The 16,717-nt window shown below is 41.3% G+C and overlaps 1 protein-coding gene across 1 annotated transcript; it reads left to right on the top strand.

The window, feature by feature from the left end:
* Positions 1-347: 347 nt before the first annotated feature.
* pcsk7 (proprotein convertase subtilisin/kexin type 7) lies at positions 348-16,337 on the top strand. The gene is made up of 17 exons (XM_046388546.1): positions 348-503; positions 1,895-2,202; positions 2,682-2,924; positions 3,934-4,068; positions 4,498-4,663; positions 4,785-4,875; positions 5,507-5,561; positions 5,725-5,863; positions 5,989-6,089; positions 8,924-9,091; positions 9,918-10,022; positions 10,200-10,296; positions 13,033-13,189; positions 13,382-13,476; positions 13,666-13,771; positions 14,513-14,630; positions 15,069-16,337. Exons 2-17 carry the CDS (start codon positions 1,954-1,956, stop codon positions 15,345-15,347), a joined length of 2,304 nt encoding a protein of 767 aa, XP_046244502.1. The 5' UTR covers positions 348-503; positions 1,895-1,953; the 3' UTR covers positions 15,348-16,337.
* Positions 16,338-16,717: the final 380 nt, after the last annotated feature.

The following is a 16,717-nucleotide window of genomic DNA, read 5'->3' as shown; positions in this document are numbered from 1 at the left end:
ACCTATGCATAGCTGATTAAAGATCACTGTTGTTATATTTATGACCTCCAGAGGGCATGGGTATTAGTCTCGAATAAGCACAACTATTTAAACATTTTTCCATCTGTTTGCCTTAATCTCATTGTCTTGCCAGGGTTGGATTATTGACTGCTCTGTGGTGATTTGAAGAGCTGAACGTTTGTTCGAAAATATGCATCACTAAATTCCAATTTAAAGGTGTATGAATGTTGTTTACTTCTATACATCTTATGATCAAGACATAAAAAACACGCAGATGACACAAAAGGTGCTTTTTGTGTCAGCTGCGGTAGTAATATCATGGGTGCAGCACCTGTATTCGCGCTAAGGCTCTGGACCAACCAGGTAGCACGTAGGACGTTTGCGCAACAACAGTATGACGTAGTCCGTGTGGTTGAGACTTGTATTCGGAAGTGAGATGACAAGCTCGACGTTACTCATATTTTCCACTAGTAGCAGATGAGAACAGCGATCTCAGTTTAAAGGTAAGATATAATTGTATAATCGCGCAAAATTACTACGGTTACTTATTCGAACTGTCATGTTTCGCTGAAGAATAACTATCTCAGTGGTTAGCATCAGGACACTAGTTAGCTAACTCACTTCGACAACAACAGTGCTTCGGTTGAAACTAGAGCTCCACCTCTGGGTGTTCTGACTTGATTTTGTTGTTTTTAGTTTATACATGTTCATATACTTTATTATAGCTTTAACACTGGAACACTCCTCGTTCATTAAATGACTAACCTCAGCTAGCTCCCCGACTATCTAGCAGACATGCTGGCTAAATGAAAACTAAGCAATCAGCAAAAACGGGGGTTAGCTAACAGCAGGGAGCTTACCCTAACAGGTATGATAGACAAGACAGGTTTTCTAGCAAGGGCAGCAGTTGTAGCACATATCGGTTAATTTAACCAACGTTATACAGCTCAATTTAAAGCCGAGCCGTTATGTTTAAAGGTGCGTGCGATAGAACACTTTCATCTAACGTTATCTGTCTCTGATATAGACGTATTATGTGTTTCCTTTTAATAATATGGGTAAAGACCGATATTTGGCTACAGAGAAGCCGACTGAGGTTCGTTGTTTTGCTCAAGGACAGACAGACAAGGTGGGCACTGAATGTGATGCTTGATACACCGTGAACCCTGGCCAGCAGATTATGTCCAATAACTAACTTTTAGCATAGAAATTCTAGATAATTTTTAAATAATTGGGTCATATTCGTAACACAGTTGGAAATTATTATGGTAGTTGGTTTATTTGTAGCTATTGACTATGGATGTAGTAGTTGCAATCTTGTTATTTTTTTGTCTTTATTTACTGTCCATAATCAGTGTCAGTGTTAGTGTCAGAGTGGGGTTTATGTCATATACATTTGATTTACAAATGAAATAGTTCACTGAAAGATTTCATCTTACATTTAGTATTGTCTGTACACGCTTACTAATGTATTGCAACTTACTGTTTTTATCTGTGAAGTGTGATCTTTTTGTTAGCAATGAAGTGCTAACAAAAAGTTCCAATGCACCCATTTGTTTCCATCTGAGATGTCGGTGCTCTAGTACAACATTTAGTGGCAGTTAATATGTAGAACCTTTAACCTTTCCAACTCTGACGGTGGCAATCAAATAGCATGCATCCATAAAAGCCTCTTCACAGTAGTAAGTGCAGGAACTTTGATATAACAACATAGTGTTAATCAAATGCTTTGACCACAGCTCTCTGAGCTGGCATCCAGTTAGTGTGACACTGTGAATTTAATAAGTGACCTCTGAATGCAACACACTGATGTTAAGCAACCAGCTACTCATTCTCAGATTGTCTTCTCTACTAACAAGACCTTCTGTTCTCACTGTCTTTCTCACACATCCAGGTTGCTGTTCAGATGAGGAGGGTTTGACTGGTTGACCCTGCATCTTGCCCTCCATTACCATGGCAACACTCCATTTTCGTGCCCTCCTGATCCTCTTTTCTCTGTCCTCCTTCATCCTCTTTCTTGTGACCCTCCTGCCCACTGTTGCCCTATCAGTTCCCTTTTTTTCTTCCTCCCCTCCCTCACCTTGGCCGTCACCCTCCTGCAGGCTGGGTCAGTCCTGGGCTGTCCGGCTCCATGCTGGTTCACATCACGAGGAAGAAGATGGTGAACAGGGTTCTGTTCACCTAGATGTGATAGCCAACAGGGTACAGAATTTTGTGAAGTCTGTCTCCTGATAAGTTTGAATCTTTTTATATTGGTTATTTTACCCCAAAGTTCAGGCACTTTCTGACACCCTAAATAAAATAAGGAGTGCTACAATATTTATTCGCTTGGTGCTGATTGTGAGACTCATTTTGCATTGCTTTGTTTTTTACTGCATAGATTTACTTTTACATATATTCCCTCTTAAATTTGGTTTTCTTTCTCCTGCCATGCCTGAGATGCTTTAGCATTTTTATTTTATTTCCTTACTTCAGGAGATTTTATAGTCTTTTGTGATATGTTTAGTGCTCCCCATGTGTATCATACTTTCAACAACAAAACCATATCCTTGCAGGGATCATCTAAATTTAATCTTAACCTTTTTAAATTGCCTCGTCAGGGAAAAAAACACAAGTTCCTTTCTTGTAGAAGTATTGTCTCAGACAAATTTGTGTTTATATCAGTATTTTCTTCATCCCAGGTAGCTGAGCATGCTGGGCTGCAGAACCAGGGCCAGATTGGACAGCTAGAAGGCCACTACTTGCTGTGTTCTGTTAAACCTGGAAATGGATCTGTGGCTGGTGTTTTGAACAAGGGTGTCCATCCTGGGGATGTCCTGGCAGCCCACCCTAATGTCCTGTGGCACTCCCAAGAGAGATTACTGAGCCGCTCTAAGAGATCAGTGGCCTTCAATGATCCCCGCTACCCTAAACAGTGGCATCTGGTGAGAATCTGTGTTACCATCTTGCTCACTCTAATTGCCTAGTAGTAAGTCTTGCTTAGGTTAGTCCCTAAAATTAACAAATGAATAGTTTGGCACACAGGACTGGTTAAAGTGGAATATACACTACATGTGACACTTGAGGTAATAAATCAACAACCATCCTCATTACTCATACCTTTTAAACCACTATGCCAAACACACAAAAGCAATGTAAGACCAGCTTAACCAAACAGAGAAATGAGTAGACAGCTTCTCTTGAAAATAATGTTAAACTGAGATGCAGATGTCAAAGCAATAATATAAGCCAGAAAGTCACATTGTTTAGTTTTTGTAATTGAAATTACATTTGTAGATATATTTGTAGTCTGATAACCGGGTTTTTCCACGCATGATTTTTGCAGTTTTACTCTAGTACTTAATAAGGCTGCGTTCATTAGAGACTGGGTCACATTTACGACAGTGATGTCAGTGTTTAGATGACTGCAAGAAATGACTCAATTCCACACGATAATCCTGTTAAATAATCCTGGTTACATGACTAGAATAGGTTGTCACATTTACGACATGCGATGATTCACAAATAAATTGGACGAATAACATTAGTTAGTTATAGATGTTTGCAAAAGCAAAGACATGATGTGGTTATTTTTTTTACCAACCTGGAGCTGGTTGGCCTTTAATCAAGATAAATGCTGTTAGAATCTGCAGATAGAGCCCACACATTTATTCTGCTGCCTTTACATGGCTGTAGAGGTTTGGTCAACTACACATGGAGACTTTCATACAGTCTAAGAGCAAATGAAGAACACAGATATAGGTAAGCATCACCCATCAATCTTGAGCTCAGCACAGTGCAGTTATAGCCATATTTGACTTGTATTTAAAGGTCATAGGTTGCATCACAGGTTTCCTGTGGTTTTCCTGTGGGCTCTCTTTTTACTTTATCCTGTAGTTACTTTCCTCGTTCCCTTTCCATCACCTCATTCTTTCTTTACTCTTGTTCTTGTAGCACAATGATCTCAATAAGGGTATGGACATCAATGTAACGGGCGTGTGGGAGCACAACATCACTGGTCGGGGAGTCACTGTAGTGGTGGTAGATGACGGCGTCGAACACACTCACCAGGACATTCAGCCCAACTATGTGAGTGAAAAATTATAGTGTTTCCGTTCTATGATCAGTGGGGTGTGGATATTTACATACTTACGAACATTGCGACCTGTGTTCATGGCTGAACTGCAAGATACATTTAGCAGCAAGACTGCAGTTGCTACAATTCAGTCTGCCAGTTTCTTTTTACCTCATAGTCGATGTTTAGTTATCTGCATGGCTTACATAAAGCGTCAACTCAACATACATTTAATGGCAACAACAAGGAAAGTGAAAAGTAGTGGCCAAAAAGGTGTCAGGGCTTAACCCAGACATCGTCAAATTCAGTAGTGAGCACTGTGAATGTGTAGTGAGAGTTTCACATACTAGAAGCAGTTTTTTCTGATTGTGTCGCTACTGCACCTAATTCAAATCAAATCCAACTACATTTTTTTCAACTATTCATTATTTTTTCCTTCTCAGAGTCCAGAGGGTAGTTACGACTTAAACTCCAATGACCCAGACCCCATGCCTCACCCAGACTTCCACAGCGGCAACCACCATGGGACACGATGTGCTGGCGAGATCGCAGCCGTTCCCAACAACAGCTTCTGTGCTGTAGGGGTTGCCTATGGCAGCAAGGTGGCAGGTACATACAAGAGAATTTAGTTTTTCAAGTTGAAGGCCCATATTTAACCACTGAGACAAAAGCTGGGACTTGTGGTTAATGTGTATGGTGAAACACCTTTCCCTTGTTGCTCTCTGTTCAGGTATCAGAGTCTTGGATGGCCCACTGACAGACAGCCTGGAGGCCATAGCCTTCAACAAGCACTATCAGGTCAATGACATCTACAGCTGCAGGTAACAAACATCTCTCTTTCTTGTCCTGTTAGGTTTTTCCTTTAGGAACGTGGCTTTTATTAACAATAAAATATCACAGGTGTATGTGCGTCTTGATTCCACAAGCCTTGGACAGCCCTTGTTTGCTTGCTTACTTGCAAGTAACAGGCATAATCTGCAGGATTTTTCAGTTGCTGTCGATTAGCATGCCCACACCTCTGCACATCCATGCAGATTTTGTGAGAACACAACCAAACCACAGGCTCCATCCTATGTACTGTTGTAGACACAAAAATCTGCAGGTATAGAGAGATAGAGACCACAGAGTCCTGACTTTCTGCTGTTCTTGACTGGTGGCTAAACACGGCTGCCCTAAAGTTGACATCCAGAAATGTCCTGGCAAAATCAAAAAATACAGGCGAAGAGCACGGTCTCTGGGGATAACTATACCACCAGACACTTCTAGTGGGTCATAAGTGTTGATTGAGAGGGATTATGTTTGTTTTTCATTTTTTTCTGTGAACATCCTGCTGATTATGCTTTTGCTGCCTTTATATTCTATGAAATGTAGGTGTAATATTTTACTTTGCCATAATATTTTCTTATCAAGGTCTTCTTCGTGGCTTCTGATTCAGACTCTTTTCTCCTCTAGTTGGGGTCCAGATGATGATGGACACACAGTGGATGGCCCCCATCCACTGGGCAAGGTCAGAGAAAGAGAAAATGGAGCATTGTTTTTGTCCTGCAGGGGGCAGTAAGCTATAACAGATAATTTACAGAATCATGAAGAAAAACTGAAAGGACAGTGTTTTAACTTGGTTCATTTTGTTTTCCCTCTTTTTAACAGCATGATTTATTTTTCCTCCACAGGCAGCATTACAGCATGGAGTGATTGCAGGCAGGCAAGGTTTCGGCAGCATCTTTGTGGTTGCCAGTGGCAATGGAGGGCAGTACAATGACAACTGCAACTATGATGGCTACGCTAACTCCATATACACCATCACAATTGGTAAGACACAGAGCCTCTCAGGGTGTGAATGTGTGCTTCTGTAAGGTCACTTGTTTTTTGGGTGTGGATGTGCATGCATACGGCCATATAAATGATCATTTTGAGTGTGTGTGTGTGTGTTGCAGGAGCAGTCGATGAAAAAGGCAGGATGCCTTTCTATGCTGAAGAGTGTGCATCTATGTTGGCTGTCACTTTTAGCAGCGGTGGGGAAAAGCTGAGGAGTATTGTAAGTATTACTGGAACACACACACACACACAATAAAAACTATACCTGAGATTGGACTAATGGTGACATACAGGACAGCAGGAAAGCAGGAAAACAGGAAGCTGATGCTGAGCTTCCCTACACTGGAAGGCAAAGAAACTCTAATACAGAAAGAATTCCCACTACCCTAAGTTTCTGGTTATGTAGGAGCCGCTCGCAAGGTAGTCCAAAATGAATGGGGGCTTACAGAGCTGTAGCCCCAAAACGTTACTTTCATGGTGTAAAAAATATTTTGGTTTTTTTTTTCTTTTTTTTTTTTTCAGGTTACGACATTTGGCATTTTGGTTTCACACATCAATCAAGCACAAATTTGTGTTTTGTTTTAACCAGGCTTCTACCGTCTGCTGTAGCTATCGTTAGGAAAATGCATAAGGGCTATAATACGCAAAACAGAAAACGTGTTATTGTGGTTGATACTGCTAGTAGCACTGCTAGTCGTAAATCTTTAACCAACCAATCAGCACACATTAGCAGAATGCTAGCGCTTTATGGACTAAACCACCTGCCCTGTAAGGAAAACAAACAGGCTTTAGTATTGTTTCTTTTCAATTCTGATTTGTAATCAATACTATATTTGTAAAAATTGACATGAAATTTGGGCGTTTTTGTCCAGAAGTAGGTGTAAATAGTTATTTTAGCCACTTAGCTCCATTCATTCCTGTTCATTGAGGACTAATTTAGGAGTACTCCCTCGGTGAATTGCAGCCAACTTCAGTACAGTGGGATTAATAGGGAGTGGACAGGCTGTCCTTATAAGGGCTGTGACAAAGGCATGAATAGACGATGTCATCATGATGTCATCATGTTGTGGAGCTGGTCCAGTCACAATGAATTAGGGAGCTGTTTGGTTCATTTCAAACAAGCTGGTGTGTTTGCTAGTAGTCTTTTGGTTCATTTTTGGTTCATTTTGCAAACTAAACAACCTTCCTGAGACCACCTGAAAAGGAGCATGGGGGTCTGGATTCAGACAGACTTTGGTACGGTTAGTTTATGGAGTTAAGACAAGGCAAGCCAACCACAGTATTCTGTGATAGTAGATGTGATATTAGCATGGATTCTAAAGCCAAACTACCATTAAACTCATCTGCTTCTTAGAAGCTGTCTTTTAAGTGATCAGTATGAGTATGAATTCATGCAAGACCTGGTACCAGCTTTTTTATTTTATTCATTTTAAGTTTTTATTTTGGTCAGACTTTCTCTTAAAATGATATCAAGTGGTCTGAAAAACCTGACAAATGTTTGAAAGCTCGTGAAAGAGCAGCTCCACATCAAGAGGAACTATTTTCATCTGAAATGATGACTGATGATGACAGCAGTGAGTGGCCATTGAAGCCACTGACCTCTGTTGGCCACTGTTTTTGGTTGTCACCATGACAACGCAGTTTGGACTGGGGATGTCATCGCCTGGGGAAGAAGAGCTAGCGAGGACCGGCTCTCTCGGCAGACTGACCACAGTATTCTTACAGGCCAAGTGCTCACCACATTGGAGCACTCATTTTGAGTTTACCAAGAACAACTGCTTTGACAAATACGTTTTATTGCAGTGTTCTGTCACAGTGTTCTATCTACAGCGAGTATGTAAACCCAAGTCCCAAAATGAGACATTCTTGATGAGGTATCTATGATTCAGGTTCCAGTTTCAGAAATTTGGTGGCAACCTGGGCATTTTATTTTTCATATGTGCCTATGTGTCGGACTTCTGCTGATTGATTGATATTCTAGAAATTGATTTGTCAGTGATTCTTGATTATAAATAAACCATGAGAAACTGCTATGGCTAACTAAAACTTGACACATGATCCTATTTTCAGCTATTGACCCTAATAGATTCAGTGTTTCCAAATGAAAGTAAGCATAGTTTTACTAGGCGATGTTACTAACATACATGTGTAGCATGTTCACATACAGACCCTGTCTCCTGATGATGCTTGTGCACTCAGACCACATAGACAGCTCTGGATGAACATGCACATAGACTAGTCCTGTTCGGAAACCCACTGCATGCACAACAACAACACTGTGCAGTAGCCCAAAACCTTCTGCGTGGCTTGAACAACTGTTGGAAAAGGCTTATGTGACATGTCATTCGCATGTAAACACAGAGTGCTGGGAATTCCTCAGCCCACATCGCTGGGGTCCAGGTCTCAGGACACGCTGTCACTAACACGGGTAGTCACAGGAGTCTTATGTTGATGACATATTAATCATGTTTGCAGTTGTTCGCCTTGTATATGGGTGGACTTGACTAGTTCTCACACACCATGATGACAAGAGACAAACTTGCAAAACTAACATTAAATTGATCTTTTTTTATTTTGCTTGTTCATAAAGTTGATCTCTTACTCTTCTACCTCTTTTTTCCAACTCCTCTACATTTCCATTATCTGTGTGTACACACTTTTTTCTTTTACTTCTTTTCATCTATTTAAAAGCTGAGCGTCTCCAGGGCTTTAAACCCTGGACACAACCAGTGTTGAACCCACCTGCAGTAAAGATGTTACTTGTCATGTGATGTCAGATGTCATGATGGCTCTGTGACACTGGCGCCTGGTTAAGTGTTCTTTGTTGGTGTAGTTACAGAGACTTAATGCTCAAGTCCAGGATAGTTTGTGTTGGCTATACCCTGTAAAATGTCTGTTTTCACTCAGAATCATCATTAATGTGTGCTTACCTATGTGAGTGTTTGTGTTTGGCCTCCTGCCAGAGCTCTTACCACGGTGGCACTGTTTGTTCTGTACTAGAAATGGTGGTATCATCCCCACTCAATCTGTTTGTCTATCTGTCTGTCCCTGCAGGTGACATCAGACTGGTCCATGCAGCGGGGGACAGGCTGTACGGAGGGCCACACAGGCACATCTGCCGCAGCCCCCCTGGCGGCAGGAATGGTGGCCCTCATGTTGCAGGTCCGTCCTTGCCTCACCTGGAGGGACGTCCAGCACATAATCACCTTCACTGCTACCAAAGTAGGCCTGATAAAACTTATTGTTATTATTACTGCTAACAGGCCAGTGTATGTCTTTTTCAGTTCTCCTGGACACTTGTGACAGAAATGTGCTGTAAAATCTTAGTACCATAATCCATTTGATTGCAAAAAATGTAATTTAACTTAACTTAATTCATTTTATTCGTATTGAATGAATTTTGTATATTCAGCATTTACAGCTGGTCAGTTCAGGTTATCTTAACACGTTTTAAAGATGTATTCAAGTAATCCTTGGCAATGTAGCTATAATCTAATTACATTAAGATGTAATCTCATATGATTATAGCTGTTTTTTTTTTTAATTTGATTGCATGTAATCTGCTAAATGTAAAAATATTTAATTTCAGTGACCTGATATGAGAGAGGGAAGTAAATTGAAGAAGCTGGAAAGTGAGAATCAGTGACACTTAGATTATTACTAAACTATCACAATAATTAGTGTCTGGTTCAGCACTACTGTATGTATTTCACAAAATAACATCCATCATTATGTTAGTGATTTTGTTTCTTTTCCAAGTATTGAGGACATAAGAACAGTAAAATACACATAAATTACATTTTGGCAAATGCACGTCTTTGTTAGATGAGGAGATTGGCACTACTCTTATATTTGGTTAGCCAGCAGCTGGAATTGAGGGTGAACACCGAGCCACTAGCACCTCTAAGTTTGTTAACTGATGCATTATTGCTCATAATTATTTGCCTGACAACCTCATGGTAATGACCATTGGAAGTCAATGTAGATATAACTTTTAACTAGCTGTGTGTGTGGTGTGTGTGTGTGTGTGTTGTCTTTGTTCTCACAGTGTGATAACAGTGCAGACTGGAAGGTGAATGGAGCTGGTTTCCACCACAGCCACCAGCACGGCTTCGGTCTGCTCAATGCATGGAGACTCGTCAATGCTGCCAAGGTACATGCACACATACACACAAGTAGGGCCACCACCACTTGCTATTCAGTCAATTCAGTCAATCTCTTTCATTTTTAATGGATCAATCAGTCTAAGAAATTACAAACATGAGTTGAGTTTTCTTATGAACCCTTGAAGTTACCACCAGAGCCCAAAGTTTTTTCTATTCTCTCTCAGGTGTGGGAGTCAGTGCCATTCCTTGTATCCTATCAGAGCTCAGTAATAAAAGAGGAAGTGTCCATCTCGACTGAAGAGCTGATCCGCACCTGGCAAGGTAACTCTTGTCTGCTCCTCACTCTCTTCCTCACAGTTCTGTATTAAGACATCTGTTTGTTGAGTTTACACACTACACTATGTAGCTCAGCCCCTTCCTCCCTCCCTCCCTTTCTGCCTGCCTGTTCCTCAGTCAGGCTGCCTTTCCATATTAGGTAATGTTCTCTGCTTCCACATTGAAATACTGGGTTAGAGTAGACTTCATTTCTTTCCCCAGTCTGTCTCTGCATTTTTCAGCTCCTCTCAGTAGTTTTTCATTTCTTTTTCACTTCATGCCACTCTGTTTCTCTCTGTGTATGCCATGTGTCTCTCTGCTTTTGCCTCACACATACTTTTTCACATTAGCTCATGGTGACCTCATTGTGGCAGAAATTTTTCCTTCCCCCCTCATCTCTTTTTGTCTCCTCCCTCTTTCATATCTTCATCACAGCCTAAGAAAAGTGTGTGTATGAACGTGTGTGCGTTAAACTTCTATAACTTTTGTAGCCTAATTAGCTGTTCAAGTCAGTCTTGGTCAAATCATTGTCAGGCTTTTTGTCACTGACAGAGTGCAGGTCTGGCTGACACACTACTCAACAGTGTTTATTGTTGTAGTTTCTATGTGTATTGGCTGCCTTATTGGCTGATGCACTGCCCCTTAAGCATTTCAAGCTGCTGACTTCCCATGTGAACGCAATGATCGACTTTGACCTAATAATGACCAGCAACATCTCCATGGTAGCCTACTGACACAGAGTGTTTTTGAAAAATATGCAGCAGTTGCAGTTATCCTGAAGTTCAGCAAAGGAAAAACATTGTGATTAAAGAAAAAAATTGGTAAAAAAAAAAAAAAAAAAAATTGGCACGTTCACCATTCAGCTGGAATTTGAAAAAGGGGGAAAACACAAAGAGAGAGAGAAAGAGAGAACAAAAAGTACAGCTGCAGTCAGCACTAATCCTCTCCTCATGTCAGCAAAGCATGCTCAGAGTTTATGATTGCATTTACAGTTTATTTGAGTGGCCCACCCAAATAAATTTGTCACCATCTCAGATTTTGGTCTTTTTTTTTGGATATCTTCTTCTTTTTTTATTTACAAATCTGCATTTGCAAATACACATCAAAACTTCAAATGTTTTCATATCCATATGTCTCAGCACGCAGCATCCATTTTAGCAGTCCATCCAACCTCCCTCTCCCTGAGGATGGATGATGGATTACTTGATGATAATAAGTTGAAGAAGTTAGAGTTATCACTGAGTTGTAGCAACGAGTGGGTGTGCTTTTGCCTGTCAACTCGACATTTGGAAACTCATTCCCAAAAGTGCTGAACAGGGACACAATCGCATGTGATGTGTTTATAGATTCCGTACTTGTCTTAGTTAAAACTCATGTTAAATTGTAAAACTTGCTCAGACCACACTAGTCTTCAAAACTTCCATTCCATGCCTGCATCTTGCATGGCTCTGACTCTTGTCACGTTGACATAATCTGTCTACAGACATATAAATGCCTGGCACTGTTCTCAAAATCTCTTCTGTGGTGGTACTCACTACAATGGATGTCTCCAGGACCACATTTGACCATGATTGTGCAGCTGTAAAAATGCAGCAGAAAGAGTTAAACTGTGCCAGAATGGTGCATTCATGGCGAATGATACTGAATACATGACTTTTAACCAGAAATTGAATAAAACCCTGCAGCCAGTTCATGCATAGCACAGAGAGCACAGAGCTTTTGACAGGACCTTAAGTCCCCACATATCACCTCAGCTGAGTTTTCTTTTTTCTATAGCACAGCATGAGTGTTAGAAATACAAATGTACTAAATTATTTTCTTTTCACTTGTCTAACCCTGCTTCTGTCCTTCATTTCCTCTCTCTCTCCCTGCAGTTATATTTTCTCAATCTTTGCCTTCTTTCCTTTCCTCCTTTCATTGCCCTCACCATTCAATGACCATCTATCCCCTCCCTCTTTCACTACTTCTGTCTTTCCCTCCTCATCTCTGTTTACACTCCTCACTCCCTCATCCCTTTGAGTCGCTCCCTGCCCTGAGGATGTGTGCAGCCCTACATGGTCAGAGAGTACCACGGCCCATTAGCAGTCAGAGCCCAGGAAACTGGGAAATTACCAGACACTTACAGTGGGAGGGCGGGAAGTGGTCAGAAAGATTGACTGATTAGTTAGAGTTATCAAGGAGAGAAAGTAGAGAAGAAAGATCCAGATTTTGAAGATTGAATTCAGAGATTTTTAAATTGCCAATTTTTTGCAATGTGCCACCATCTCAGCCTCACCTTTATTTATTGCTAAATTCCCAGTGTTATATAAGCTATGTAATGCTCCTACAATTTGCAAATAGGTCTTGAAAAATTCCTTAAGAGCACTGAATTCAGACCATCAAACTGAGAACATAACACTGTCTCTGCTGCTACTTACAGTGACTCATGTTAGCCATAATGTAAATGAATTAATTGTTTCTAATCGGTTACTCCATCTATCCATTTTATGTTGCTAATCATTACAACCATGTGTGTGTAGTACACAGGGCAATGAAACAGCGTTCCTTCAGGATGCTACATAGTGCTACATAAAGAGAGTACATATAGTGAATGTAAAAGTAAAACAAAAAAATACACACATTTAAACATGAGGTAGAAGCACAGAGGACGTTGTTCACATAAATTTGTTATGGCTCATGAGTACCCTCATCAGTTCAGGAAACGGTTAAACACACAACACACTGCTCTCTTCTCCCTCTCAGTCACTGCTGCTGACCTGAGACAGTCTGGAATGCAGACGCTGGAGCATGTGGCTGTCACCGTGACGATAACCCACCCTTGCCGTGGCAACTTGGAGATTGTATTGGTCTGCCCCAGTGGTATGTCATCAGTCATCGGAGCACGGCGTACCATCGACAGGTAGACACATGCAGTGACTAAACCATGCACTTGTATTGTTTTGGAGAGAGTACAACATGATTAAAATCAGTCCAATAGCTGGATGAAACCTGTGTCATTATTAAAGCCTCAGAAGTAAATGAGCATTAATTATATATAACAGTGTCTTAGATGTTTGTCTGATTAAGTAGTCTTCATGTACTTTGCACACAGAGACCCTTCAGGCTACCAGGACTGGACTTTCTCCACTGTACGCTGCTGGGGAGAGAGAGCTGAAGGCCAGTACATCCTCAAGATATCTGACCACAGTAAGGCATTCACACACTGACACAAATAATTACTGTGTATTGTCAGTGGTGGCATAGGAATGTCTTTTCACTAGAGGGAAACACAAACACTTACCTGCTGGTCTCTTGTGTGGTATTGTTTATGTTGTTTCTTTGTGACGTCATGTCACTCAAGTGTCCACACTGACCCCTCTCTATCTGCTCCTGTAGAGAAGCCATTTCTTGAGGAGTGTGCCACTGCAGGAGTGCTGAAGCAGTGGGCTTTGACCCTCTATGGTTCCTCTATGACCTACAGCGAGGTCAAGGACAGACAAAGGTAGGACCTTGTTGCTGTTTGGACAGTGTTCAGAGTTAATTGTTCTGTTGAATTTTCCTTCCTGTTGGATTAGGACTGTTTTCTTGGAACTGTGTTCATTCCTATTCCCCAATACACCGTTCAGCCACAACATTAAAACTGCTGACGGGCGAAGTGGATAACACTGATCATCTGTTTACAGTGCAGTGTTCTACCTTGGATTCTGGCACACATTTGAAAAATAGCTCAGGAATGTCTCAAAGACCACAACAGCGACCTGCAGAAAACCCAGATCCCAACGTGATCGAGAATCTGTGGGATGCACCAAAATAAGCCGAATCCACCCTCAGACCCTCCAGGTTGGAGGGCGACCTGACATGTCGAGGGAAGGGACACAGGACCACTGGGGGTATTCTGTGGTCACTTGCATTGGATTGTTGGATCCTTTGGTTTCTGTGTATTGAGGATGGGGGCCCTGGAGGCCCGTGTCCCTTCCCCTGAAGGGTCAGCGTTGTTTTGGCAGCACAAGGGGGAGCTACAGAATATCAATCAGCTGGTTTTAATGTTGCAACTACTCGGTGTATTTTGCTATTATTTTTTTCATTATGCAGCAGTGTCTGGAACAATTACCTTAGATCGCAGTGTATTCTATTTATTTGATCAAATCAAATGCTTGTAACCTGAATGAATGATAATGACTGGCTCAGTGTTTTGATGAACATGAAAGCGAGAAAGATGTTCTGCTTGCTGACTGATTGACAGGCTGGTGGAAGAAGCTATGAGTGGCAAGTATCTGGATAGCAGCTTCTCTCTGCCGTGCCCTCCAGGGCTGGACATTCCTCCTGAGATCATCAGCCCCTTCACCTCTAACAGCCTCAAGGTAAACTGTATGCCACCAAACAACAACACTATATGTGTCTACCGTGTCTGTCTTTCAGCCTCTGCAAGGCATGGACAGGTTTCTTTTCACTCTGCCAGAGTCAAAGGGATACTTTTACTTACTGTGTTAAAAGTTGAGTGGTGATTTTTATTGGTAAAATATAGAAAAGTCATGCAACTATTAATGTGTGTTATTTTACCAAAAATACTAAGTGATTTCATAGACAGCCAGTAATAGATCCAAGCTAAGCTAATTTTAAACCAGGAAAAACACCAGTACTGAGCTAATTAAGATCATAGTGTTACCTTCACTTGGTTCCCTTTCCCCCTCTTTGTAGCTGTCATCCACTTCATCCACACATGCATCTGTCAGTGGTTTAGAGAACCTTGTGGCTGGTGATTTATCTCCTCTGTTTCTCTCCCTTGTCCTCACCCTCAGTCCCTGCTGTTGCTGGGCTGCTTTGCTCTTTTCTGGTCTCTCTACTACACACTGGAGGTCACACTGACCCACGTGGACCTCAGGGGCCTCCTCTGCCGATGCAGGAGACGGGGAGGTCACCGCGCCAGGAATGGGCGTGGAGGGAGAGGAGTGGAGGAGGCGTTGCAAGAGGAGGAGTATGGGGAGCAAGAGGAGCAGGACTCGAGGGTGGAGTTGCTTTCAGTGTTGGACTCTGAAGCCAAAGCGCCACTTTTAGATGGAGAGCAGTTGGCAACATAGCGCAGAGTCAGATGATGAGCCTAGCACTGTCTGTGCTCATGAGACATCTCAGGCTTTCAACCTCCCCACCCACCCAATCTCCAGTCAACCGTGGTGGTGGTGGGGGTCACAGTGTGGTCTGCAGATGAATGTAATTGTAGGGTGTACTCTTTGTCCTCGTCTGCATTACCCAAACATGTGGCCTTGTATGAACATTTGTTTGTGCTGTGACAGTACACATAGGAGTGTTTTCTTTCTTGTACACCTGGCCCTTTTAAAAAGTGTCCTCACAAGGAAAGACAAAAATGAGAAAAATCTTCCAAAGTAAGGGTATTGTGTCTGTTGCAGGACTATGTTTCACATCTCGATTAGGTTTGGATTAGAGTGGTTTGAAAGAGGGACATGAGAGCTTAATGTCCCAGTACAACAGCATGTTTGCATGTGTGAAAGGGTGCATGCAGGCTTGTCTGTATGGAAATGTGTAACTCGAGAGGAAATGAGCGTGCACATTGGTGGGATGGGGGAACACCAATGTGCACTATACAGGAAGGATTGAATCTGTTCAGTGTGTGTTCTGTGTGTATTGTGACAGGACTGGGTGTGCAATATACAAGGTCTTTGAAAACGTGTCTTCAAATGTGAGGTTTCAAAATACTACTGATGTATTTTTAGTATAAGATTTATTTTCTGAGGATTTTATTTGATGTATTTTATTTTTTTTAAGGGTTCTTTTTCCTTCGGGTAGCAACTGCTGATAAAAACTTGAAGTGGGATTTTCAAGGGTGGGATTTGCACATGTATTTTTTATCAAGTGTAATATATACACAGTGTGTGCCTGCTGTACAGGTATATACCAACTGACTTTAATGATTTATACCAAGTGTTTTTAAGAATGTATTAAAGTATTTTAATTTTTTAATGTAAGGAGTGTTTGGAGTGAATTTGAGAACTGCTTGCTGTGCAAGTCACAGTTGATCTGAATATAATAAAAGACTGCAATATCTTCTTAAATTGTTAATACAGTTTTTGAAGCACAGTTACAACAAAATCACACACTGGAAGAGTCAGTCATACTCATTCTATTATGGTATTATTACATAATTATGGTTGTGTTCCTGTATGTGTAGTGTTGCAAAAATATTGGCTAGAGGTGCTGTGTGCACAGCAGTGCTTTGATTTAAATGCTGTCCTCAGCCTGCTAACGTAATGCCAACTAATGACTATCCTAATGCCAATGCTAACATACTGATTTGAGCATGATGATGCCACCGTGGTGATGTTCACTTGATTTAGTCTGTTAGCATGCTAACTCACTTGATGAGAGTGTCTGGATTTTCAGGTATTTGGTCATAAACATAAAAACATGGCAATAAAGTTTAAATACTGCTATC

This window comes from Scatophagus argus, chromosome 5 (genome assembly GCF_020382885.2).
Source record: "Scatophagus argus isolate fScaArg1 chromosome 5, fScaArg1.pri, whole genome shotgun sequence".
NCBI classification, from domain to species: domain Eukaryota; kingdom Metazoa; phylum Chordata; class Actinopteri; family Scatophagidae; genus Scatophagus; species Scatophagus argus.
Note: the sequence above shows the minus strand (reverse complement) of the source record. Positions and strands in the feature narration are given on the sequence as shown.

Coding starts and splice junctions, on each gene's coding strand:
- pcsk7 (XM_046388546.1), top strand. CDS start 1,954: ATGGCAACACTCCATTTTCGTGCCCTCCTGATCCTCTTTTCTCTGTCC. Junction 2,203..2,681: donor TAGATGTGATAGCCAACAGG/GTACAGAATTTT, acceptor TCTTCATCCCAG/GTAGCTGAGCATGCTGGGCT. Junction 4,664..4,784: donor CTATGGCAGCAAGGTGGCAG/GTACATACAAGA, acceptor CTCTCTGTTCAG/GTATCAGAGTCTTGGATGGC.